The sequence below is a fragment of the Chaetodon auriga genome, chromosome 3 (genome assembly GCF_051107435.1).
Source record: "Chaetodon auriga isolate fChaAug3 chromosome 3, fChaAug3.hap1, whole genome shotgun sequence".
NCBI classification, from domain to species: domain Eukaryota; kingdom Metazoa; phylum Chordata; class Actinopteri; order Chaetodontiformes; family Chaetodontidae; genus Chaetodon; species Chaetodon auriga.
The window spans coordinates 22381496-22408647 of NC_135076.1; the positions used below are offsets into that span (position 1 = coordinate 22381496).

The window sequence follows — 27152 nt, forward strand, 5'->3', positions numbered from 1 at the left end:
TGTTTATCATTAGTTTTAATTTTGTGATTGAAAGAGGCAGTTTTTATTTTGTTTGCAGTGATGAAAAAATCCCTGTTGTACAGACGTTTAACTCACATGTATCAGAAAGACGGGTTAAAATGGACTTGAATGGACTGAATAAGAGCATGACTACCCCATGCAGACTGGGACACCGTGAAGGACTTCACCATGTGACTCTTGAAACCAATAGAGCTATGTGCCAGTACAGGACATAAGATCAGTCTTCCTCCTTGCTTTACCCTGCACTATTGCAAGCCGGCATATGTTTGAAGTTAAAGAAGTGTGGAATATATAGCTGGGTGTGAAGCTTGGACAGACACCAAGCCTCCTTGGCAATGAGAAGGAACTATAAAGAGGCAGACTTTCCTTTTGGTTCCGAATCTCTGTGGTGTCTTTTTTTTTATCCCCCTGTTCAACTCCCCTTCCTTCAGCGGCTCTGTAGGCAGCTGGGAGCCGCCTGGTGGGGGGATTCTGCTCACACTTGGCAGCTTAAAAATTTAATGAGACTTTTACTTCACACTTCATCCTCCTCTCTTTATAGCAATGGAGATTCTGCTCACTGATATCTTGACAGGGCTAACTGGGCAAACCTGCGAGATAAACAAATGTGGCAACGGACGCTTAGCCGACAAGCCGTGTGATTCAGGTGTCCTAAAGAGATCCAGCAGGAGGGTGAAGTTTGTGTATAGACCTGCTCAAAAAAAGCTTTGCAGACAGTGGCACATACATGCAATACAACCAGACAGGTCAATTCACAATAAACCAAGTTTCTATTATTCCAGCAGACACACTCCAGTCTAGTGCTAGTTGGAAAAGAGGTTGACTGCAGTGTTCCAACTTAATATCCTCCGATTATAAAACCCAGCCTTCCCCAAAAATTAGAGAAGCAGAGCAGGAACACGCAGTTCTCATTACCAAAGAGGGTAGGCCTTTAATAGCTTTTTTTTTTTTTTTTTAACTGTGAGAGGGAGCTAAAATATTCAATATGCACTCGCACATCTCTTCTGTATTCCGGTCCTGCACTGCCCTGTCCTGGACTCTCCCAAAGTTAAGCCTCATAATAAAGTTAATGATGCAGATAGTAAAAAGCTGGACGGACACAACACACAACCCTAAACCTGCAACAGTGCCAAAGTGAACCAGACTGACTGAGCATAGTCTTGATATATGAAGTGTTGCTTAAGAGATTGTTTCCATCCTGTTTGTTGGAGAATCACACACAGCTCTCAATGACCGGGAAAAGTGTTGTTTCAGTGTGGCAGTAATACACTAAGAAGCACGACAATTAGTCACTCAGCTGGCCAGAGTCAGCCAGCTTGACAGTCTGACAGCCAGTTAGCCAACCATCTAGCCAACTCGCCTGGCAGTCAGTCAATCACTCAGCTAACTAGACTATCAGCCATTTAGTCAGACAGTCAACTAACCTAGCCACTCACCTACAATCCTTCAAACCTCTGATTCAACCAGAGAACAAGCCAGGAGTAGAGGGCTTGGGGGAATATTGAGACCAACGGGGGGAAAGAGAGAGGGTAAAATCCATATGCTACAGTCAAAAGATCTTGGTCTTGTTATCTGTAAATGTCTTTATTAGCAGAACTCCTAGGACCTCAGTCAGGGAATAATGCTAACAGAAGAAAATCAAAACATTAATGATTTATCTAATAATACAGCTAGCATTATAGTTGCCATTCACCATATAACTGCTTGCCTATAGTCCAACACAGCTCCTGCCAGGTTTCACCCAGATCCAACCAAACCCAGAAATACCCCTTCAGCCCTTTAACAGCCCCAACCTCACAACCTTCTATCCAGGCACTTCACCAGTCACCACTGTTATTGACAATCTTGCATCAATTTCAGGGGGCCTCTTATCGTGACTGACACACAACCTTTCTACACTGTCAGATCAGAGTAATATTTCGGCCTTTTATGTGGATCGATTGGCCAGTTTGGGGGCGCAGAGGGGAGGAGAGGCGGAGCACACAAAAGGTCAACTGTAGCGCTAAATCATTTGAAGATTCTTAATGAAGGGTGTGTGGCAGACACACCTGCAGTTTCATTATTGGGCTGCAGAAAGAGGTAATAGTGTTGATAAGGGGATGGATAGCCAGAGCCAAAGAACGGAAGAGGGAGGCTAAAACAGGAGGACAGGATGAGAAAGATTGCCTTAAAAAGCAACATTTTCTTTGAAGAACACTTTCACCAAGGTCAATAGGAATCACTGCCAATTGTAGCTCTTATTTCAAATGATTGTACATTGCACATCTTTAAACCTTAACTGTAGGAAGGAGCACCAAGGTTACATATGTACCGTTCCAGAGGGGATAAGCTGGGGAGAAATATAAAGTATTTATGTCATGCACAGCAAGGCTGCTTTGTCCCGAGTGACTTTGTACATATGTTAAACACTGATTGAAGGAACTGATGGTTTCTGTCTGCATGTCCTCCTACATTTTTATTCCTCACGCATCTCTTTTAGGTTCATGTTTACGTCTGCCAGCCACAGAATTCTCTGCAATAATACAAATGTGCAATGATGTTGCATCTAGAAAGACAAAAAAAAAACCAAATACCTCTGACATACAATTAGAGGAGCTCACCAGATATTGATGTTAACAGCGGTTGTTGTTGCTAATGAACATGGCATACTAAGAAATCAGAAATAATAACCAATAACATTCTTCGTGCCCTGTTATTTATTTAATTATAAGCCTTTTATTAGTGGCTGTCTCAAAGTGTGTAGTAAATCATTGCAATCAACAGTCACATCAGCAAATTCCTGAAGTGGCTCAAAGACTTTTGGGGCAATAGAGGATGAGATGCTGCAAGACCGTGATCCTGCTGTTGACTGACTGAGTGTTTTCGTGAAAGGTGCTTGCAGTAAAGCAGGGTTAAGTATCCGTGCTCTTTTCACTCTGATTTTCTCTTCTCTCTACCCCCTCAGGGTGCTTCCTCCAGCTTGGTGGTCAAGTTTGCCGACACAGACAAGGAGCGCACCATCAGACGTATGCAGCAGATGGTTGGGCAGTTTGGCATCTTTAACCCAGCCATCGCCCTTCCCTTCAGCACCTACAGCTCTTACGCACATGCGGTGAGTTGGAAAAGACACATGGAGCACACACAGAACTAGTCATATTGAAACACTTTAAGGGATGTTGGGATACTGCTACCTCACGTTTTTTCCATAAAGTCCTTGCAGCTGCTATAATCACACTCAAATGAGAATTTGTAATATTAATAATGGACATGTATGTGAAAGGTGTTTCAGCATCTGTCACCTCATTGTTCTGTTTTTATTGGCCGCAACTTCACTGTCTTAGTCATGACTCAGAGCATCATTTTAAGCCACAGTAGACAGCGTTTTTCAACAGTAAGCTCTAAAAACCGACTAGGACTGCCCACTAATAGTCGACCAAACCGTTGGTTGAGGAGAAGAGTCTCAGTCGACAGAGTTTTAGTTAGTTGGTTGGTCACAGGGAAAAATACCCACATCTGACTCTTCCTGTGAGCTCAGAGCACCGGTGGAGTGTTGGTGTTTACATTGCGAGCACAGGAGCTTTGAACCGCCGGGAGGAGGAGGTTTTCAGGCTAGGAGCAGGGTGGGGGAGCCAGTGGGGAATGCAAGTATGCAATACTGGAAGAGGGAGCAGTAGAACCAGGCTCAGCAGCCTCCCAGTGAACACAGCCAAACCGAGACTGAACACAGCCTCCGAGACCAGTGGAGTCCAGTTTGATGACTGGGAATACTGCCACGAGGTGATTTACAGGAGCTCTAACCGGGATGACGACGAAGACACAGCTGGTTCAGGCATGAAGCGGGAGAGGATTTTGTAGAAAGTTAATTTGTAAGTACTGTATACATCATCCGTTGTGTCCCCCAGGACTTTGTGGAATGCATCATCAGTGGCCAGAAACGCTCTAAATGAATGCTAATTTTGCTCCATATAAGCTAATGTTAGCGAAGAAGTTTGTCATATCAACCTAAAAGGTAATATGTGATTGTTGAGTTTACAGCTTGTTTCTGCTGCCCCTAGGTGGGCAAAAAATGTTATTCTGGATGTACGTGCAAAGTCTCATATGTTTTATTCCTCCAACCAAATTTGATGTAGCCAGTATGTTTATAGCCATCATGTGTTTCTGTAGAATTTAACTACACAGCTCATACAATCAGAATCAGAGTTGTGGATTTTGACAAGTATTTGGATTTTGTTGTGACTGCAGCAAGTGATGCTGTCCCAATGTTTGCTAATTAGTACCGAACACATCATTTTTGTTTGACTTGTAATCCCCTTCGGGTAGTTCAGTGTATCGCCGAATTGGGACCACTGATGTGTTAGAATTCACATCACACATGGGACACACAGTTTAACTCTGTTTTTTCCCCTTCAGCTTGGCTGTAATTTGGTCCAAATAAACATCAGATCCCCTCACACATCTGCCACTGAAATCTGTATTTTATGCCTTTTCGAGTAATTTTAGCGCACAGAGGCAGTTTTTGTTGTTTCTGTGTATCTACTCGGTAGACACTGTCGTAAGTGAAAATTAGCTCGCCAACACTATCATCACTTCCATCAGCACCACTTCTTCCTCCTCTCCTGCTCTTAAGCAGTGCTGCTATGCCATTACATTCAGGCTTTCACTACACACAGCACGTAGCCACACACACATTTAGTTAGCTTGTACCCTCCAACCCCTTCATCAGCTTCCCTCTGCCCTCCTACCCCCCCTCACCATACCCCCCCTCAGGGCATGGCACCATACACACACAGCAGACCCCCGGCTCTTTGATGAGTTCAGACAGCCTATGCAGCCCCTCTACCCTCCATCCCACTACTTCTCTACCCTTCCCCTCTCCCTCCCACTGTCCCTCCCTCTGGGCCCATGAGATGCTTCAGGGGCCACAGTTGACTCAGAATATTCCATGGGCAACTTATCTGCACACAAACTTTCTTCTTCCCCGCTGAGGCAGAGCACACACACGTGCACACACATGCACACTCGCGCACAAACCTACTTGAAGCAAGCTAAAATGAATTTAAGAAGCGCTTTCCATCCAGCGCTGGGATAAAAATCTGGGCCCCTGTCACAACACACTGCATAAATACACATCCGCAGAGTATTTATTTACAGAGAAGGAGGAACACAAATTCATTTTTTCCTGTACTTATTTGGATGTCAAAGTTATATATTTTTTTCCTGTTTCTAAATGCCTGGATTAATTGTTGATGTTAGCCAGGTCTTGGGGGCTTATCCATTTCCCTCATTTTCACATCACAGCCATGGGACCCAGTGTGAAATGTGCAAATTGACCATCCCAGAGTAATTGCGAGGCCATCTCTTGTGCTCTCACCAGTAAAACTCCCACCTTCATTACCATTCATGAAATGCAGCCCTTTCCCAGGAAATGTGGAGAAATGCAAATGTTTAAGGGGTGGTGGAGGCAGTGGCGGTCTGCGGGGAGACCATTGTGCCCCGTTCAGGTTGGCCATGACTCTTATTTACTGTGGCAGAGACCCGTGTCGACTCATACAGACGCACACAAGAGCGTACGCACTCACGCACTGCGCAGCAAATGCTCTTTCTCTCTCCCTCTCTCCCTCTCCCTTCTCTGATACACACATATAATATGACAAAGAGCAGGATGATGCTAGGAAATTGAGTTCCGTGTGAAAGTAACAAGGGCACGGGGGATACTTCAGCATTAGAGAGAATCAATTACCATTAAATCTAAAGGAGAAATTGCACGTATGTGGTTTCTCGACACAAAGATTATACAGCATGAATGATGTTAGTGAAGGTGAAATTCTCCTTGTATTAGTATTATGAATCACAGAGACTGTGGGTGCCATGTACCTGCATATAATGAATTTAGCAAAATAAAGCAAGTCGGTGGAGAAACTCTGAGGTAAGGCAACCTTGGAGATAAACTCACCCCAACTTTTGATAAAGTAATGAGTGCACAAGAGGCAGTAATGCATTTTCAGCGAGGCTCTTGTTTTCATATCTTCCTAAAGACTTATTTAATGAATCCAAATACTGGTTCGGACTGCTAGGTACGTAATAATGTGGAATAAAGGGAAATATTAGTTATCTTCAGTGTGGGTGTCCAGCTTGTGCAGTGGTTATGATTACATTACAGTCATTGGTGCTAGCTGCATGCACGTAGTGTGCAGCCTTGATTCCCCTGTAGCCACCGGGAATGTGCTGAAGTGATACGATGAATGTTTCTTTGCGGCAAGATAAACTACACATATTCCCCCAAGACGAAAAACCTGCAGTGACAGAAAAAAGACTTTATCTCCAAAGACACACTACATGTTCGCCCACTCTCCATATACACTGGCCAAGAGAAGAGGAGGTGGCACAGTATAGAATACAGACGTGGGGAGAGATGGTATATATAGCTATAACCAGGGAGTACAGTAAATGGTAAATTCAAAGAGCTACCTCTCCACTACAGCAGTGGATAGGATTATAGAGTTGAGCTGACAGCCAGTAAATTGGATTTTAGTCAAACCAGAAGAAGGAGGGGGCTCTGAACACAAATTGGAGGGGTACAACACTGACAACATATGCCAAAAATGAGAAATGTGCCATTTTCACGATAGACACAGACACTGGTGTGCTCTGACAGGAGACATCCTATTTGCAAAAAGGTGATTTCATAAAACACAAGCCGAAGGAGAGCGAGAGAGTGAGATCCCATGTTTCATTCCAGTGTTAGTAGTGAGTGATAATAGTTCTCCCATGAATCGCTGAATGGAAGCAATAAAACCAGCTTTTATTACCTTTTGTATCTCCCATTCACGACACAAACATCATATTTGTACACGATTAGATATGATTCAAGTCACTTTTCTTCCTCTGTCATCTAAAGCCGTGTCTCTCTGTGAAGACAGCCATTTTAGCTTCCCTTGGTCTCTTCAGGTGGAGGACTACATGCTGGGTCAGAGGACACGAGACAAGTTTTAGATTTAAAGGCACCTCCAGCACCATGCCCCCACTGCCTCCCTAAAAGATGCATTAGACTGAGTATGATAGATAAATGAGAGGAGAGAAAATGGTTTAACTTGGTGCTAATAGTGACAATGTGTGGGTGGATGTGAGGGAGGATCGCGACTGTAAACTCACATTAGGAAACATCTCCCCCTGTTGGAGGGACTCACATTCAAATCGAGCCGTTTGCAACACAGCACACATGAGAAATGATGGTAACACATTACTGCATGATTTGGCTGTGCCGTAAACTGCCTGCACACATATACACACAAGCGTGTGTGTGACCTGGTTAGCTGTATTATGATTGTGAGGACTAGCCCTGCACGTACACACATGTACGCACATAACAAAGTGCATCGGATGAAAAAACCTATTAAAATCTTTCTGTGGAAATACAGCCTGCTAGCACGGGGGTAACAAATGAGGCCCTTGAGCTTCAGTCTTCTGTCTTCTGTCTCTTAGTTCACCTCATTGACCTACTGTCTCCCTCTCTCCCTCATTTTTTCAACCTTCTTCACCCTCTCTCTCCCTCTCTTTGTCTCTCTCTCGCCTCCCTCTCCCTCCGTCCCCAGCTGGTTGGGCTATAAGGGGTCACATGTGACAGTGCTGAGAGTCAGTGAGTCACAGAGCAGCGCTACAGAGATAATTGCCATGTGATAAAGAGGTGATTGCCTGCTGGCACCAGGGGAGAGTAATGCCATCAGGTTGCAATAAAAAAGCAGATGTCTGACACTAAATGAATGCTGCTGGAGCCCGGGCAACTTTCTTTGCTCCCTTTCATCTCACGCGCTTCTCTTTTGTCCCCCTTGTTTCTGTCTGCCTTTTCTTCCCTCCTCCTTTCTTTTCAAGAGGAAGCAGAAAAGGTTGTGTCTGTGATGATGAAGACTCAGTTCTGCTCATTCTCCACCAGAGCCATTTGCTATCTATTGGGTCGGGCATAAATAAAGAAATGGGAATGGCTTTTGAATATAATGCCTTTGAAATTTTGAAGAAGAAGGAAAAAGCATATGCATACAAAAAGTAAAATGGAACGACTTTGAATATCTCTGTCAACATAACTACTCTGCTTTCTGCTCTTTTTTTTTTTTTTTTTTTTTTATCGGAGCCCGTTTGTACTAACCATTGCATTCCAACATAATTACATGCTTGGGGTTCCAATTTGCTGCATTTTAATTTGGAACGAAGCATCAATGAATGCCGGAGTTGTTATCCATGACAATCTGACGGATGGCATTAAGGACTACATTATCTAAGACATGCACTGGGAGAGAGACTAGTATTCTAGAGTCGCTAGTATTCACTCCCACTCCATTACTTCTTCTTCCAGGCCTGTAGCTTGTATAAGGCCCACAACGAATAGGTTGCAAGCTTATTAGAATCAGCCCCAAGTCCCCAGTCCTCTCTGAAAGCAGTGAGCAGAGCCCAGTCAGTGGTGTGACAGTGTTTATTCTGTAATACCAGCCCAGTCAGACCCTTCATCCTGAAGTCCAACCCTATTCACATCCTAATAGGGGGGGCAGTCACAGCATTGCCAAAGCAAGGGAGCCCCAGATCCTCGAGACCTCTTTGTTTGTTTCTGTGTCATTGCTTTTGTTTAGTTTCTTGTTCCCTTGCTGTCTTTTGCCGCTATGGCCCCTTAAAGGCTCAATTCATCTTATTTGGAAAGGAATGGATGATCCCCATTTGTCACATTGAAATTATGCAAATGACAAAAGGAGTTAATAGATAGCAGTGGCGAGGCATGTGGCTAATGGATGAGATGCCAGCGCTGGGCATTCTACAGCGGGACAGCCGCTTTCTGGTTACCTGACAGGGGCACTGAGGGAAAATAATTGGCTTTTCCGTTGCAGGGTCCCCATGCAAATGCAAGCAGAGTGGCATTCTATACCTCCACTGTCTCACAACATCGTCATTAGCATTAGTGCCAGTGGCAGACAAGTTTGATTTCTGCTTATACGAGTCATTCTCAGGCCACGGCCATCAGCAGCTCCCCTGACACATAGCAGCTATGCAGTATTAAACAGATGCCGAGACAGGGCCGAGACATTGGTCCAGCAGTGTTTGTATTCCTATACCATCCAGGTCACATGGCTACATAGCCAGCAAAAGATTGTTGATTTCCTTGATTGAGCCACTGGTTCACAGGATGCAAAAGCCTTGTAAAATGATGGATTTTCTTCTGAATTAAGCATTCAGCATGTTGTTTTCCCAAGGAGAATTTAAGCTGAGTGCGGAAACTCAAATGGTCTCCATCGCTCTTCATGCATGTGGTGTGTACATGTGTACGTGTGTGTGTGTGTGTGTGAGTGCAGTGCAGTGCAGGGCAGCGGTGCATGTGAGCACGTCCTGTGCATATGAATAAACACTCTGTGGGGCTGCATTTGAGGGAAAATAGATTCAGCTCTCACTTCTCGGTTGATGCTAAGTAGAAATGCAGAGTGAATGAAAGACTGCTGATTTTATCTCTTTGTGGGGTTATCCAATGGGGGAAAATCAACTGTCACTGCAATTTTCTCACTAACATACTGTACTGCTAAGTGGTCTGGAATCTGAGTTGCTACCTACACCTGCTTTAAAATATCGTTGTAAGGACTCAGAGTGCAGTTCTACCTACCAAAGAACACAATGTTGTTTGGCAGAAGTATGTCTCTGAAACAACTTTTCAGTGGCAAAGACTGTGGTCATTTAGTGAAGGACCAACCCTGAATGCATTCTCTTTGCAGCATACCTTCAGTTCTGACAAAAACAGCCCAGAGACAGGCCTAGTGGTTTACAACTGAATTATAAAACAAAGCAAATTCTGGACTGTGGGTGAGTGTCAGGCTACAAGCAGCAATCATTACAAATACATCACAAAAATTAGAAATGAGTCCGGGGAAAAACAGAAGAGAGTATGAGACATCTGTAGGATTGCTATATAGCCAAATGGAGTGTTGTGAAGTTTGACAATTGTAAGGAAAAAGCATTGCAACACTTCTGCAAACTTTGCCTGTTCCCTGAAGACAGAGATAATGTGCACATGTCAATGCCTTGATTTGTATGAGCCCAACAGACAGCTATTAAATCGTTTCTGCAGCTGGTGACAGGCTTCCTGCTGGGAGGATAGACAGATTCACTAAACATAGGTTGACAGGCTTCTTTTTTCTTCCTTTTCTTTTATTCCGCTCTACTTTCTCTGTACTTCCCATGCACTATCCATCCATCAACCTCTACATACATCCCTCCCTCCGTTCTACCCTTGCTATGTTTCTCGCTCTCTTGCTCCCCTTCTCTCGCCTTTGTCTGACTCCTTCCCAACTTACTATATTTTTCATTACCATCTGTCCTCCCCTCACCTCTCTCGCACCCCGTTCTCCCTCCTGCTCTCTTGCACACACCCCATCCAACCCCCCTTTCCTCCACCCATCTCTCCGTGTCCCTCTTCTTTAGCTCATGCAGCAGCAGGCAGCCATCATGGCAGCAAGCCACGGAGGTTACCTCACGCCTAGCGTGGCTTTTCCCGCCACACAGATCCACCAGATGGGGGCGCTCAACATCAACAGCCTCCCACCCACCCCCATGACCCCGGTGTCGGGTGAGTTTCATCAAACCCTGGGTGAGCACTTAGTTTCATTCCCTTTCCTCTTGTGAGTGTGGCTGAGTGTATGTATGTGTGTTTGTGGATGGAGGGTGATGCAACAAGCAAGGTCTCTTGTATGCTTGTGCTAATGTCTTACTGTTAGTGTGTGGAGGTTTCATGTGGGTGGGTGTGTGTATTTGTACATGCCAGTGAGCTTGTTGTAGGTCAACTTGTGTTTTTACTAATGTATATATGAATATTTGCATGTGCGTGTGTGTGTTTACACAGCGTGAGACTAAAAAAAAAAAAAAGAGCTGCAGCAAGGCCAAGAGAAAGGATGCCTGCTTATTGGTAATCCAAAATTATGCCACTGGAGAGAAAGAGAGACTAATATGGAAAAAAATGCATTCAATAGGATTTGCATGTTTATGTTGCTTGTGAATGCAGAAGATATTTGGGGATGGGAGCAGCAGAATAAGGAATGTCAATAAGTAAGTTTACAGAATAGGGGCTAATTTCCCTGTAGTATTTTGACCTTGTGCTTTGAAGCACTTGTGCATGATCTGCATGCAGTTGGTTTTGTTTTCCATAACAAACACCTCCTATGCAGATACATTAGAGAGGAAAAGGAAGGACTTTGAAATACCTACCCACTGCATCACATTTGCTTATTCAGCAGTGCTTCATTTTCCTTGAGACAGAGGAAACTTCAAGATTCTCTGCTCAACAAAAGCATGAGCCGAAATAAATAATACAGTAACCAAGTCTTTGTTGTGCCTCGCTCACCTACTTTGTCAACACTGCAGTATTGAGTTTTTAAGGTGATGACTTTGGTAACTTTAAACCAATCAGTGTGTGTGTGTGTGTGTGTGTGTGTGTGTGTGTGTGTGTGTGTGTGTGTGTGTGAGAGAGAGAGAGAGAGAGAGAGAGAACCGCCATCAGTGCAACAAGGCCTATTTTAGATTTTCTTTATAGCCATCATAGGAATTCAGTTTCATTCTACAAACTTGCTGCGCTATATCAAATTCTCTCTGCACTGTGGTTCCTGTGGGGAAGAAAAATATTCTCTTAAGTTGGTATTCTGTTCACTTCTTCATCCACAGACACAAAGAACGGACAGCTTTATTGTACAAATCCTGTTTGGTGCTGGTTTACTTACAGTAATTCACGACGGTCTGTTGAATTAAAATAAACAGGACAGACAGCACATCAAGTGTGGAAATCAATGCTACGGCGCTCTTATTAATCACACACGTCTCCACGCCAAGCCAAATAAACACATGTACATACAGCGAGATGATGGAACATGCCAGTTGGACACACATGCTGTATGTGTACAGTACATCTGCAATAATTTTCAACATCGGGCAATATATCTAGAGAGGAGGCCCATTTGTCAAATATTCACGTTGATGTTTTCAGTGCAAAGTGTGCACTTTTGGGCGGGCATAATCAATCAAAGACAGTGATTAAAAGTGGAGCTCAGTCTTGCTGAGAAGCCTCTTATTTTGACACCTAAAGCACTGACAGTATGGCAATTCAGATCTTTGCGCTCTGCATGCATACCTGTATTCTACAGCACAATAGTGCTGATGAAAGATTGTGCAACTGTATAGCAAGATGCTCAGCTTGTGTGTTTGTGTTTGGGTCTGATGGTATTGTTTGTGCTGTTTTTGTATCTCCTTTGAAATGTAGCCTCTCAGAAGCCAAGATTAGTGCCTTACTCTACATGAAATATCACAGTATTTTGTTAGATATTCTGTAAAAGCCCAAGTACTTATGTAAAGGCAATTTTGTATCAATTGGCGAGACCAGGAGCTAACAATTTTGGCTTTTATCAAAGAAAAAAATATGTGCTTCTGATTCAGAGACAGAGGAGAGCGAAAGCAAGAGGAGTGCCACAAAGTCTGTGAATCAGATTTGTGTGAAGCGGTGCCATTTATCTGCTTTCGGACATGCTTCTGTGTACGCTACAGTCGACTGATCACCTTTTATTATTGAATGTAATATATTATTAATCCTTGAGAGAAAGCATGCCTTTCGTTTTCAAGGACTGTCATAAACATGAAATGGTTTATTTCCCCATTCTTCATTCATTAATTTGAGTGTGGCTGCCAGCAGCTGCAGGAGTGGTAGTCTAGCTTGCTGCTTTGGTATACACAGCTATTTTCTCTCTCCCTTTTCACACTTGTGGCTATGACTTATTTAGAGTTCATTGAAGGAATACATAACATTACTGGCAAGGCTGTCTGTATAAGTAGGCCAAGAGACTCTGACACTACTGAGAGACTGTAGGATGTCTGCCACGAGTCAGTGGAATAATTCATTGTAATATCAGAATCTGTTTTTAGGGTCTGGGAGCAGAGTGCTTCTGTGCTTCGACGGAGGTGTAATTTATGCATTAAGTTGTCTCATCAACCAAATTAGAAGTCTAAACAAATCCATAAATTCTGGCATTTGCCAGCTGTGTCAAATGTACAAAAGCGTAAAAGGTAGAAAGGTTAATGTCCCCATTCCTTACAAAATGAGAGCAGTTGCCTGTTGATGGCTAGACTACCTCCAAATTACACACACTGCATTAACATAAAGCTCGAATAGTAGCTTAGTCAATGAAAAATCCTGCCTGATCTTGAGGTGTGTGGCATTAATCTTTTATTCAAATGATCAGTATAACCTTTGCAACATAAGAAATCTTGTTTGTGACAGCAAGTCGAAGTACAAGAGGCTCAGAGGTTAAGGGTGTTACTCAGAAAACAATGAGACATCCATTTGATCAACAGATGCAAAGCATTTAAGCTTGATGGTGCATAAGCCGTTTGCCAGATGGTTCAGCTGATTAGAGCATGTATCCTTACAATGATGCATGATGATGCTTTTTGAAAATAATGTTCACCAGGTGCCGCTCCCTGAGCACTGCAGAAGAAATAAAAGTTAAACAAAACAAGGGAGAGAGAGGCAGAGCTGGAGTAACAGGAAGAGAGAGACGGGTAGATGAAGAGGGTGAGGGAGGAGAGGAAGGGGGAAATGGAGAGAGATTCGGATCCTGCACAACACATAGTGTCAAGGAGGCTTTGTTAGAATGTGAGAAGTGTGTAATCAAAGTCCCTCTAATGTTCTGTTGCATGGTGCTGCTCTACACTGAAGATGTACATGCACAAGTACATATTACACAAAATATACTGCAGATGCTCCACAGCCAGAGACCACCCACTCACAAGCAGGCTGGATGTGCCACAACACCCCCGCTGGATTTGAGCATGGTTACACCATTAGTGCAGAGCACTTCCATGGTGACAAACACCATGAAACTAATGAGCTGTTTGACAGAGTGATCTTTCTCAATATGTGCACCTGTCCTCGAAGATGCGCACATACATGATATACAGATATGTTATATTTAATGGCTTCTAATAAAAACAAATGCTAAGGGCAGGTAATGATAGAAGTTAACTTACCAAAAACAAAGTAGCAAAAAAACACAGCGCCGCATCAGTACTGAATTCATAGATTTACTGCTATGAGTGACGCATCGCATCAAAACTATTTGTAACAAAACCTCGTTCAGTAGTGTGTTCAGAGGTGGATGAAACAGCTGGAGACAGAAATACTTGTGTGTCTTATTTGATGGTGTGACCTCTCCATCTCAAACTGTGAAAATGCATTCACTGTAGTTGCTTTCTTTAAGACTTTACTCTTCCCAAGATTACTTTTACAATCATTTTATCTTCAGGGGCAAACAGTTGCACAAAGGGACATTATCCCTCTGATACAAATTTTCCCCCTTTCAGCTTAAATCAGGCTTATTGCATCAGAATCATAACAAATGCCCAGAGCAGAGTGAACAGCTCTGTGGCAGCAAAAGGTATCCATATTCCTGGTGCGTGCAAGTGCAGCCACTGCTACTGGCGGGACCAAATCTGTTTCGTGTAAGCAGAACAGAGCCCCGCACGAGCAGCAGAGCTTCACACGCTGCCCAGCTCGTCTGCTCAGGGATCTGATGTCTGGCCCATGGTCGGTGGGTTGTATGTACAAGCACCAGAGGCCTCGTTGTTTGGAAATTTGTTTTTTGGTATTTTGCCTCATTTTGTATTTAATACTGGTGGCTCCAGTTTCAGATTCACAAGATAAATCACTAAACATTATTACTTAATTGTTGTGGTGGTGTTGAGTGGTACAGGGCCTTTGTTGGGGGGGTCCAGTGGTTGGTGTGCATCTCATACAAGACCTTAACAGCAGGAAAAACACTGTAGATTGCAGCTTGACTCTTTATGTTCAGTTTAGTTGCAACCCTCCTCACATCTCCCATTTTCAGGCCTGCCCTGATGGAGATGATGATTAGTTGTTTGGAGCTTGACAGTTTGCTATTCATTGTTACTCCCAGAAGGCTGAGCACTTCAGTAGACGCTGGCTGGTAATCACTGAAGTTTAGTTCTAGCTTTGATTGAATGTCTTCTCAAGAACATTATGGACTTTGTGTTTAATAATTCTTTCTTTCTTTCTTTTTTTTTTTTCAAAGTTTTTATCTGTTCACTTCAGCCTTCAGTCAGACACATTACGTGGCTGGACAGAGTGGCGTCATCGGCATACAAGCAGATTCTCACAGACATTAACAAGTGTAGATTATAAACAAGACATCACTAGATTTAACTGATTACTTGATGCAGCAATGCTACTTAACTCAAGCAGAAATCCCTCAGTACAGGACTGCACATCATTGGTCTGTGTAATGATGGCAACAAGTGTTCAATTAAAAGTTAAAATCCCTGAAAACCTGACTTCAGATCTTTAGTGTATCCCTATAACATTAAATATTCATGACTAAATAAGGAAACCCAAAGTGAAGTGCAATTTATAGTGTTATTTATTAACTTGAAGATTAAATGTAAAATGCCTTTTAACCCCTTTTAGAGCACATCACCTCTTTAACAATGTATGCCAAGAAAATATTGAAAAATATATATATGTATTTTGTATTCTTATGTCAAAATCCAATCATGTTTTCTTCCTGTAAACAAAAATCGATGTGTGCTTACTATGCAACAACACATAACAACCACACTAAACCCAGCTCATATTCCCTATTAGGAGTTAAACAATCCAACATTTGGCGAATTCAGCTTCATAATGATGGGAAGAGCCTATTGATCCTTATTGAAGGATCAATAAGTGACACCACTATGAATGCTTGGCCACCACAAGCCAGTTATCCCTGTGGGTGAACCAAGCAATTTCAGCTAATAATATCATGACATCCACCCATCAATCAATCTTCAGCTTTTAATGATGCAGAGCTAAGATTCATTATTCAATTTTCATTAGCTTGTTAGCATCAGCAGGGTGTGTCTTTGGGTGTTTGCCACCTCAAACCTTGTTCCATTTCCCCTAAATATTGTGGTTAGAGGCCTGTTGGCTAGAATATATTCCCTTTTAGGAAAGTGGTATCTGTGACAGCTCCAGGTTATGCACTAGGCATTTTACAGTGCATGCTTCAGCAGCTACATGGAGCATGCAATGGGCTCTCGCTCCCTGATGGATACTGCTATCCCCTCGATGTACCGCAGGAACTAACCTTCCACCACCTGCAGTTTGAGGAGTATGTCTGCCTGCTCCAGCATCGAGGGTGATGAAGGTGTTGAATAGAGGCTCACATCCAACTCTGAATCACTTTAACTCCCCATGTTTGTTATGACACACCCACTCGACAGCGTTCAAATCATGTTTCACACGAAAATACGTCATTTCATATGGATTTAAGAGTTTAACAGTAAAAAACTAATCTACTCAGTCAGGACTGTGTAGGTGTGGTTGATCCGATTTGGATGACAGTGGCCTGGCAACCCACCAACTGTCGTCAGGTTCTGATGGCAGCAGATTGTGTGTTCACGTAGGAGTCCGTCACACGTGGTAAGAAGCTGATTGAGAAAATATGTTTCGGGGTGTTCAAGGGGAAGGACTCTATCCTACACTATTGGTAGGAATCGCACATTATGTAAGAAGAGACTGCGCCTCAATCACATTTAAAAATATATATTCATATGCAGTTAAATATGTATGAGACAATGAAACATTCATTTGGAAGTGCATGTACATTTTATTTGCTTCACATATTTATTTGCTGTCTAAGGGCAGTATTCAAAGTCGCACAGTTTTTCTTGGTATACCAACTGGCTTGTGAAAAAGGTGCCCTTCCCATATTCAGATTTATTATTCACACTTTAAGGACCAGACAGACATTCCCTCTTTGAGTCTAAATTCATCACATTTTAAATCAGTTAGATGAAAGCATCTGTTTTGAGTGCTTATTGCTCGCTCCAGCGAAAGGCAGTCCTTGTGCTGGTAATGACTGCACTCTCCAGTATGGGTATAGCATTCCTCGTTGATTTGAATGTATAATTAGCATAATAAATACTTCTGTCGAATGTGAAGACTTCTTTCGTGGAGCAATCATCGCAAGGAGCAAATCAACAGTTTTCCCCTCTTAGAAGCAGCCTGCAAGAATATGAATGTGAATTCTGCCTCCATAACATAAATATAGTCTATATGACATACACATATACATACTGTTTAGCAGTGCAGACTGCTTTCTCGCAGTAATAAGAGTGGAGAAGTGATAGTTAAGAGCTAGCTGTATAGAATATGTAATCTGCTCTCCCGTAGCTTTGCATTCACCCATGCCAGAGTGGGGAACAACATGTCATTATTACAGGCCAATACGCGCAGCACACACTGACAGCCACATGTATATCGGCATTCTTGTGTGTGCATTGTAAACAGGCTATGAATACAATTTCCCACAATGAAAGAACTGTATGTCCACTGAGGTATAAAATGAAAATGTCTTGTTATTTTCTCGTTCAGGATAGTAGGAAATATTTCCCAGTTTCAGCCGAGGAGAACGTTCTCAGGGTCTGGATGTTGGACCGCTGTGACAGTGAGGATGGGGTGACGACTAGGCTGCATGAATGGCCTTCTCATGTTATCATTGTTTTATTGCTGTTGCTTATTGCCTTTTCCTTATATCATAACCTCATAATGTGATTCAGTACACTTGTAACCCAGCCACTGTTGTATTTTTTTTAGCCTCCAGTTTAGCTTAGTTATTGTGTATAAATGTTTCAGCGCTTGGCTTCACTACAATATCACTGCTACTTTATTGCGCTTATGATTCTTATGCTTATTCCATGCTGTGACATTTCCAGCATGATAACCTGACTGGACTTGGTGGCCCCAATCTGTTACCTCTGTCATGTGTTCTCCTTTACAACAGACTTTATGTCCAACTGCTGACCCTAGAGCTTATGTAATTGCGTTTAAGGGGTCCGCGCTACCACCTACTACTACAGCTGCGACTCCTACTATCACTACAACTGCTACACACACATAGAGGCGCGCTCCCACAGCACTGCTAAGCCTTGGAAAATGAATTTGCCTGATGATGGAGAGGGTGCATTATCTGGCGGTACAGTAGAGTGCGTGTGGCCCGAGCAGACTAGCTGTCTCTAGCCCTCAGAATAGGAGCGGCAGTCTCCTGGGTCCTGGTAGGAGAATGGGCTGAAGCTGCAGTCTAATTCATCACAGCTCTGCAGGAAACAAGCAATCGTGGGGAGGCTTCAAAAAAAAAAAAGAAAGAAAAAAAAGAAAAGAAAAGAAACCAGTGTAAAAGACACAACAGCTCTCACCGGACCTGGGCAATTCCCCTGGTCACTGCAGTTGCCTGCCTGACTGTCAGCCTCCTCATGACTTAAATGCTGAGGCAGGGAGAGGAGGGTGAGACGGAAAGGAGAGGAGACGAAAAATTGTACATAAAAGAGAAGAAAAGCAATTCCTTATGGATATGTAGATGATATTACTCGGTGGTGGGAGGTTTCAGGGTGTGATGTACAGCATATTTACAGTGGCATTAGCATAAATCTCAGCGCATGCTATGTGTGCACTGGATGTGATTGTTTACCCTATCTGGACCACCTCTCACAGGAGGTTCTTTACTCAGGCACCAGATTGTGGGGATATGGCACGCTGGAGGGTTTCCGTGACAACCTGGGCTTTCTGTCCAATCAGGGCGAGGGTTTCCAGATTGAGAGGTGGTCCTCAGGGGAGCTGTACTTCAACGAGCTTGGATGCTTTGCCACGGAGCAGCCCTTTTAGAGAGACCATCACACAGTGAGAATCTGCTCAAAATGGGTACTTTGATGTTCCCGGCATAATTGGAAACACTTTTCAAAGGAGGGTCCTTTTAAAATGCATTGAATGAGAGAGGACAGGGACCATCCAATTTCAATTCCACTCATGAACCATCCTGCAACTGCCTTTCAGGCGTGTACCATATATGTTACAACCCACCCATTTGTCAAACTGCCAACTGTTGTTATTTTGTCTTTTTTATGATGTATAAAAGTAAGAGGCATCTCTGTGTTTTTGGTACCTGCTCGTTCAAGCAAATCTCCCTCTGTAATCTCCTTCTATTCAGTCCAGATCTTTTTTCCTTTTTTTCCCCCTCCTCTCTCTCAGAAGTTGCATAGTGGTTTCATCATCTTGAGCTGTAGGAGCCAGCAGGGTATCGCACAAACACTACGGACAGGCTCATTTTTCACAGGTTGACTTCCCAGCTATCCTGCAGGATGTGTCACGACAACCAGCGGATATGTGACAGACTCACGTCTCGCCCGTGTCCTTGCATTAGAGAGGAGATGCAGTGTAGCCCGCGGTCACGAGCTTTGTGTGTCTGTGCGAGTGTGTATGTGTGTGTGTAGATCTGCTTGAGCTGGGGTTTATGTGTGAGTGTTTACTCTTTGTGCACAGCAGGAAAGCATGTCTACGTGTACACTTACCTACGTCGTTCTGTAATATCATGCAGAGCTATGTAGATAGAGGCCTTGTGGTCCAGTAACAGTAAACCTTTTTTCCCAGCAGGCCTCAGTTCTCCACCAGCCAACATCACCACCTCCGCCGTGCCCAGCATCGTCACGCCCATCGTCAACGGATTCACCGGCATCCCTCATCAGCCCAACGGACACCCTGCTGTGGAGACTGTGTACACCAATGGCCTGCCGCCCTACTCCACCCAGAGCCCCACCGCTGCTGACACCCTCCAGCAAGCCTTCACCGGAGTACAGCAATACACAGGTGTGAGACGGAACTGCTTTGTTTACTATGCTGTATTTCTGAGCTTTTACAGTCTGCCGTAAACACTGAATGTGCAGCAGCTATGGGACAATTACTGCAAAGTAATTACTGTATGAGAGTGAGGCTGTATGTATTCAGAGAGTGTAAGACAGAGCCTCAGAACATAGCATCAGAGAGCCTTTGATTACACATGTTAGGCTTCTGTGATCGACCTTAAGCATCCTTGACACCGTCCTCCATGGGATCCCTGTTTTTACACTCCTCTCTCTCTCTCTCTATCGCACTCCTCTCTATCTCCTCCTCTCTACCTCTCTGCAGCGATCTACCCAGCCACCACGCTGACTCCCATTGGCCAGACACTGCCCCAACCACCCCAGGTCATCCAGCAGCAGCAGCAGAGAGAAGGTGAGGGTGAGAGAACATTATTACTTTTACACTTCACACATCTCATCCCGTGTAATAGACACATAAAGGAGACAAGCACGAGGGACCGTTATTACTTCAGCACTGTACACATCTCATTCTGTGTAATAGATGAAGAGAGTGGAACGGCTGAGAGAATGCATTTCACATCTCATCGTAGGTAATAGATATAAAGCATGAGGATGATAGAACAGTGTTAATAAGACTATGTTATACTGTACATCTTAAAAATTGGTTCCACATATATAGTCTATGAATGCCCGTGCTTTTTTTCCCGAGCACTAATTAAAGCTCGTATAATAAAACCCTTAGCTGTGCGAACAGTGGCACTGCTACACGGATGGAAATATTATAATTAATGGAAATGTAGGAAGTAGGATTACAGGATAAATACAAGAAGATGAAGTAACTCACAGCGTGATGGTTTCCACTCACACCTGCTGCAGTAATTCAGTCAGGTTGCACTGAAGTTGTGTAATTTGCAGGTAATTAGTAACAGCAGTTCTTTGGTATTAGCTATGTCTTAAATGATCGGTGTTATAAATGTGTGTCAGGCAGTAGGTGTGAAAGTATGATTGAAGCGACATAGGAAGCAATCAAACCCTCAGCTTTCAACGTCATATACATGACAGGTTCAGTACAATATTTTTCAAATAAAACAGGGAGCAGAGGGCTGCTGCCAGAGGAGCAGGAGTTCCACCAGCAATATCTAAACATAGAGGAGCAAATGATCCACCCCGCCGACCTGCCAGACCCTGAAGCCACTGCTGGGTCGGGGGAGAGTGGGAGAATGGGACGCATTGGCATGTGTTTCTTGTTTTTCAGGCGAGGTGGGGTTTTTTGCCGCACATTGATCAGACTATAGATAGTTGCTAGTTGAATAATGCGATCTGTCATCTAGAGTCAGCCTTTCATATTCACGTTTAATCTGAAAAGCTGGTTAAATGGAAATGGAAATTTTAACTACACTCTCAATATCTGCGCGGTATCAGCGAATCAAAGGCAAAACTTTTCAATTAGTTTCTGTGTGTTTAAGAAGAGTTATGTTTTATCACTGATAATGTCACAGACCGTCCTGAAAATCTATTTCCACTTATCTTGATTTAGTTGACATGAAAGACTGCATAGATCAAAATGACAAATTCACAGCTGTCAAACTCTCTCTCTCTCCCTGTCTGTCTCACTCTCCCTACCTGTCTGTCTGTCTCTCACTCTCTGTCTCTCTCTTTGTGTCTCTCTCTCACCCCCCCACCCTCTCTCTCCCTCTCTCACTCTCTCTCCCTCTCTCTCTGTCTCTCTCTCTGTCTCTCTCTCTCTCTCTCTCTCTCTCTCTCTCTCTCTCTCTCTCTCCCTCCCTGTCTCTCTCTCCCTCTGTCTCTCTCTCTCTCTCCCTGTTTCTCTCTCTCTCTCTCTCTCTGTCTCTCTCTCTCTCTCTCTCTCTCTCCTCTGTCTCTCTCTCTCTCTCTCTCTCTCCCTGTTTTTCTCTCTCTCTCTCTCTCCCTGTTTCTCTCTCTCTCTCTCTCTCCCTCTGTCTCTCTCTCCCTCTGTCTCTCTCTCCTCTGTCTCTCTCTCTCTCTCTCTCCCTGTTTTTCTCTCTCTCTCTCTCTCCCTGTTTCTCTCTCTCTCTCTCTCTCCCTCTGTCTCTCTCTCTCTCTCCCTGTTTCTCTCTCTCTCCCTCTGTCTCTCTCTCTCTCTCTCTCTCTCTCTCTCTCTCTCTCTCTCTCTCTCTCTCTCCCTGTCTCTCTCTCTCTCAGGTCCAGAGGGTTGTAACCTGTTCATCTACCACCTGCCGCAGGAGTTTGGAGACAATGAACTCATGCAGATGTTTCTGCCCTTCGGCACCGTCATCTCCTCTAAAGTCTTCATGGACCGGGCGACCAACCAGAGCAAGTGCTTCGGTGAGTTACTTCCTGCCGCTCACACTCGGCCATCAGGTCCACGACACAAAGCACGTATATTACATTTTCTGTACATTTTTACTGACTTCTTATATAACGCTTTAGAAATGATTGTGTTTGTAATCCTTGGCAGTCTGAATGCACAGGGCTCCACAATGAGTCTAATATTAAAGAAAACTGACCTCACTGCCCGTTTTAATGAGTGCATTCAAGGGAAATGTATAATAGATGTTTTCAGGAGTTTTGCACAAAACAAAATTTGTTCTCGCCGTCTGATCTCTTGTAGTTTTTTTCCGAACACCCAGACATTTGTGGGTGTCGCGTAAAAACTCACAGCTAAGGCGAGAAGCCTCATAGTGTAAGTTTCATTTTCACAATCATGGAAGTTTTTATTTTCATCCTGCGCAGCAAACAGTAGATACTTGTTAACAAACATTTGTCTCGGTGCTGTAGGTTTTGAGGATGTTCGACAGCAGCCGGACATAGAGGGTTGAATCATGTTACCTCTGACCGACTGACCTGAATTTGCATCTTGATGACTGTTGTGTTTCGGCGTCAGTGCATTAGAAAAAAAAAAGGTGCTGAATACACCGTAGCCAAACTCGACATGATGCAGTCGATCAGAGCCCGTGTCCTTGTTTCTGTTTGGCAGCTGTGTGACCTGAAAACCTCGAGGTGCTGTATCAGCATCCACATCACCGTTCCGTAACCCCAATATCTGTCAATACCCTCACTGCCGGGGCTGATTCACACGCCTCCCGTCCCATTTAGCTCCGTCAGCCTACACACACCAACAAGCCCCAGGGCTTATACAAACTTTGAGGAGGCAGGCAGGGATGGCGGCAGGCGGGCGGGGGGTTGGAGGAAGGCAAAGGACAATTATGGATCAGCATTTGTTTTCACTTCAGGGAACTGCAGAACCCTGGGCAAAATTGATCGCCAGTCCTGTTTCCCTGGGGGGACTTAATAACATATAAATTCATGAAAGAAGAGCTATTTGCAGTATTGACGTACACACTATGCATTTACAACATAATGTTAGGCCTGGGGAAGGAGGGAGCACACTGGTGTAATTAATCTAGAAAGGAGAAAGAGGGGATAAACTTAGATTGATGGTGTGCAAAAAAAACAGGGAACAGAGAAAGCAGACTTGCAATGTGTGACAGGACTGAGGGGAGGGCTCGCAGCTCCAAGCCTGCATCTCGTCTCCATCTCATCTCCGCTCCCAGCCCGAATGTGTTAACCTGATGGTGGGTTAGGAGGTCACCTCCTTTCCCTGCCTCTATGCTTTCCTCAGACTCGCATTCAGCCCTCCTCCGTGCTGCCCGGCCTTCGCCCTAATGGGCCATCCCAGAGCCGAGCAGGCCAGGCAGACATCTCTCCCAGGTGGCTGTGGACGTGGAGAGGCTCCTGCTGTTTTTCACGGGTCATCGACTGTTCCTAATGACACCACAGACACAGGGGAGCGCATCAAGCAGAGACACACTCCACTGCAGTTTCTGGTCACTGGATCCTCAAGGCTTTATTTTTACACATGATGAAAACAGGATGTTCAGCATAGATTTGAGGAGGGGTGTTATCTTGGGGAAATGCGCTGAGGGGTTTTTGTGTCTGCGGCAGACTTGTCTCCTCATGATGAACTATGTTTGCTCTTGTTTTGCTCGAACTACTTTGCACGGTGACTTGTGCTCATTCATTTTGGTATTTTGGGACTTTCTAGGGATGCCAGAAAGCAATGTTGAAGGGGGTACTATAAAGTTAAAAACAGGAAATATTTACAGGGATGACCTGGCCATGACTGATTATCAAAGGCCTGAAGATCAGATTGATCTGTGTTATACTCATGTTACCAGCAGTGGTGGAAAGTAACTGAATTTACTCAAGTGCTCTACTTAAGTACAATTTTGAGGTACTTATTTTTGTATATAAAAAGATGGGTCACACTTTATATGAAGGTACACATAACTAGTTACTTATTAGCATGAATATTAGATGCATATCGGCTCTTTATTGGTCATTATTAAGCACTTAATCGCTTATTCTGGGGGTGATTGTTCATAAGATCTTAGTTCATGTACATCAGCTTACTATCAATGAGCAGTAGTAAGGAGGTTATTGAGGGAAAACTCTCAATGATCTAGTCATTGTAGAATATGGTTATGCAGAATAAGGCTTTGATAAGTGTTTTCTTATAACTAGTAAAGAGCCATTATGTTTCTAATACACATGCTAATAAGCAACTAGTTAATGGTGAATACGTGTGCCTTAATATAAAGTGTGACCCATCTGCATCCGTCTTCACCTTCAGAACTCTGGATCTGTCTTACCCCCTTACATGCCTCCGTGAAGGATCACAAACAGTTTGATATTACATCTCTTCCAGACAAAAACTGTCAACCACGAGACAACATCACCAAAGCGATGCCTTATGACAGTTACACCCCCACACTTGTTGCATCTGGAGTGTTGCCGCAGTTGATGAGAAGTTGTGCAGCAAGAAGCAGCTGGTTCTAACACACTGGTGTACGCCGCAGACATATTACACTCTCAGTCTAAACTTTTGTTTAAAAACAACTTTATAGCAGGCTGTCACAGCCACTGAGCATTTGGTCGGCAGCCCAAAGGTGCTACCTGTCTCAACAGCGCCATCTAGGCTCCTTCAGGAGGGAAACAGGCTGCGACCATCAAGCAGTGAGAGATATTTGTTTTTATCTCTCACCTTTTCTTTTTCCACCAGCTTTTTCCCAACTGAGTCATTGTTGAGTTGAGTCATTTGCAGTAGATATCATCTCTAAATATTGACTTCTTCCTCTTCACTCACGATTATCTTGATTCTCAGAGGGGCTAATGAACTCGTACCTTTTCGCAGGCTTCGTGAGCTTCGACAACCCTGCTAGTGCACAGGCAGCTATTCAAGCCATGAACGGCTTTCAGATTGGCATGAAGAGGTTGAAAGTCCAGCTAAAGAGACCGAAGGATGCCAGCCGCCCTTACTGACACAGCCTACCTTCAGTATTCATTGCAGCAGCACAGGTGAGCCTGCAGAAGCGCCGTCACTGGTCCAAGATTTAGATCCTGAACATTATTTCTGCTGAAGCTGAAGATTTAACTGAGTGTGTCAGCTGGTTTCGTTGATTTAAGAGCTTATAATTTTCTCATTTTTAAGTGTTAAATTTAATTTCTGATCCTTGAACGTTAAGCTAAATACGTTAATGTCTCTGGGGTTTTCATATTTGCACACGCATAGAAGCTATAGGGGTTGATTTCATATGCGGCACAGCAGGAGTATTAATTATAGGAAAATATGTCATCATCGTGATTGACAAAGATTGATTGGTGTGCCAGTGTGGGTTAGCTCTCTCCAGACCATTACACTGATATAATAGAGCCATATTGAACTATCCCAAGTTTAAAGAAATGGGTCTTTGGAATGACAGTTTAATGAGCAGTGAGATCTGAAATTGCCTTTTTCTTCTATTTTCCAGGTTTTAGAGGACACGTGAAGATATCTCGGAGGAGTTAAACTTTTTTTCTTTGAAAGCAAAATATGTTTTAAAAAAATCAACACATAAGGAATTTTTGAAGACATATCAGCATTTACTTATGAAGATATAGGTTACGGCAGAAAAAGAAGATGCGAAGGAGGAGGAGGAGGAGGAGGAGGAGGAGGAGGCGCTTCACCGGGGGACTTAACAGTAACAGATGGCACAGTGCAAGAAAGACGAGAAGAAAAAAACACTGAAAAAAGATGTGATGAGACTGAACAACAGAACTTTTTTCTTGTTGAGACTTGAATTGTTAATTAAGCAACAAACTAACAAACAAAAAAGCAGCAACAACAAATAGATTTCTATATACATATTATATACACATATATATAAGGAAAGAGGCGCTTGTGGCTTTTACTGTACTGGACAAATGAGGGTTAAAACTTGAAGATCAAGAAACACAGTGGAAAAAAAGAAGCTATTCTATCGTCCACTGACAGACTTTCTTTCTCTTTCCCTCTTTCTCTTATTCTCTCACCGTCTCTCTCAGCAAGCGCAGAACTATGACTCTTGGAGGTCACTGAGGTTTCCATTAGAACAGTAGAACTGCAAATCTTTCACCCCTAAGGGACCAAAGGACCAAACATTTTTATTGTTCTGAACAGTAATATATAGTATTAATGATACTAATACTACAAACTACTACTAATAATATTACAAGTTAAACTTAAGAAGAAATACTAGCTTCAGGTTGAAAAAAAAGAGGAAAGGGGTTTTGGTTTCTTTTCCTTTTACATTTATAGCTCCTGGGTTTGAGGATATTAAAACAAAACAGAAAAAAATGTATAAAAAAAAATAAAGCTATACTAATTTAGTGGCGTAGAATATGTGGGTTAGGCATTGATTCGGGCATGTTCAGATACGTTCTTTTGACGCTCATTGCTTCATCGCAGCATTTCATCTCGGAGGTGCGATCAGCCGGCGTCCTTGCGTCGGTAGAAGGAGAAAACAGTCTCGCAGTGCCAAAAAGTGACATGTTAACAGCCTCCCCGACCAAACGCTGCTGATCTGCGGCGTGTTTAGCCGTGTAACGCTGTCTTCTGTTCTTGTCAGCACGTCGGAAATTCCGTAATTGAGGCAAGAGTAATTCCATGTCATCATTAAAGCCTTGATATTACAGATAATCTGACCATAAAGCACTGTGGTAAAAGTGCCACCCGGCTGAGCTGGATACGCAGCAGTAAAACAGCGCAGCATCTGTAACTGCTTAATAAAATATACAAATGAGCCTGACAGCAGTTGTAAAAATTTCCATCGGCGTGTCACAGTGGTCCCTGCCGGGTCGTGCCCTCTCCCGTTGCCAAGCTCCTCCAGCTGCTCTCAGCAGGCGAGAGCAAGACTCCCCTCCTCTCTCTCCCCCCACCCCACCCCCCCATCCTCACCTCCAAGTGCCAGCATATCTCGCTCTTAATAGGGACCATCAGTTCATGGGGGCCGAGAGCTAACCCACAGCATAATTAGGATAATGATAATATTGATCAGATGGGGAGCAGCGCCGCGGGGCAAGAGATGCACAATCAATTACACATTGGCATTTTGAATGAATTGACTGAGTGACAGTCTATTTTTCTCTCGGTGGTT

At 43.6% G+C, this 27152-nt stretch overlaps 1 protein-coding gene across 18 annotated transcripts in view; it reads left to right on the plus strand.

The window, feature by feature from the left end:
• celf5a (cugbp, Elav-like family member 5a) overlaps positions 1 to 26385 on the plus strand; it is a 182243-nt gene extending 155858 nt beyond the window's left edge. For 2 of the 18 annotated variants that reach the window (XM_076726160.1, XM_076726162.1), the window contains exons 6-12: positions 2966 to 3112; positions 10450 to 10615; positions 19487 to 19702; positions 20021 to 20113; positions 21880 to 22023; positions 24893 to 25056; positions 25509 to 26385. In XM_076726160.1, coding sequence (XP_076582275.1) covers positions 2966 to 3112; positions 10450 to 10615; positions 19487 to 19702; positions 20021 to 20113; positions 21880 to 22023; positions 24893 to 25020 — 894 coding nt within the window. In that variant the 3' untranslated portion in view covers positions 25021 to 25056; positions 25509 to 26385. The remainder of the gene's footprint in view (positions 1 to 2965; positions 3113 to 10449; positions 10616 to 19486; positions 19703 to 20020; positions 20114 to 21879; positions 22024 to 24892; positions 25057 to 25508) is intronic. The other 16 variants (XM_076726163.1, XM_076726165.1, XM_076726170.1 and 13 more) reach the window with 13 other exon arrangements.
• Positions 26386 to 27152: the final 767 nt, after the last annotated feature.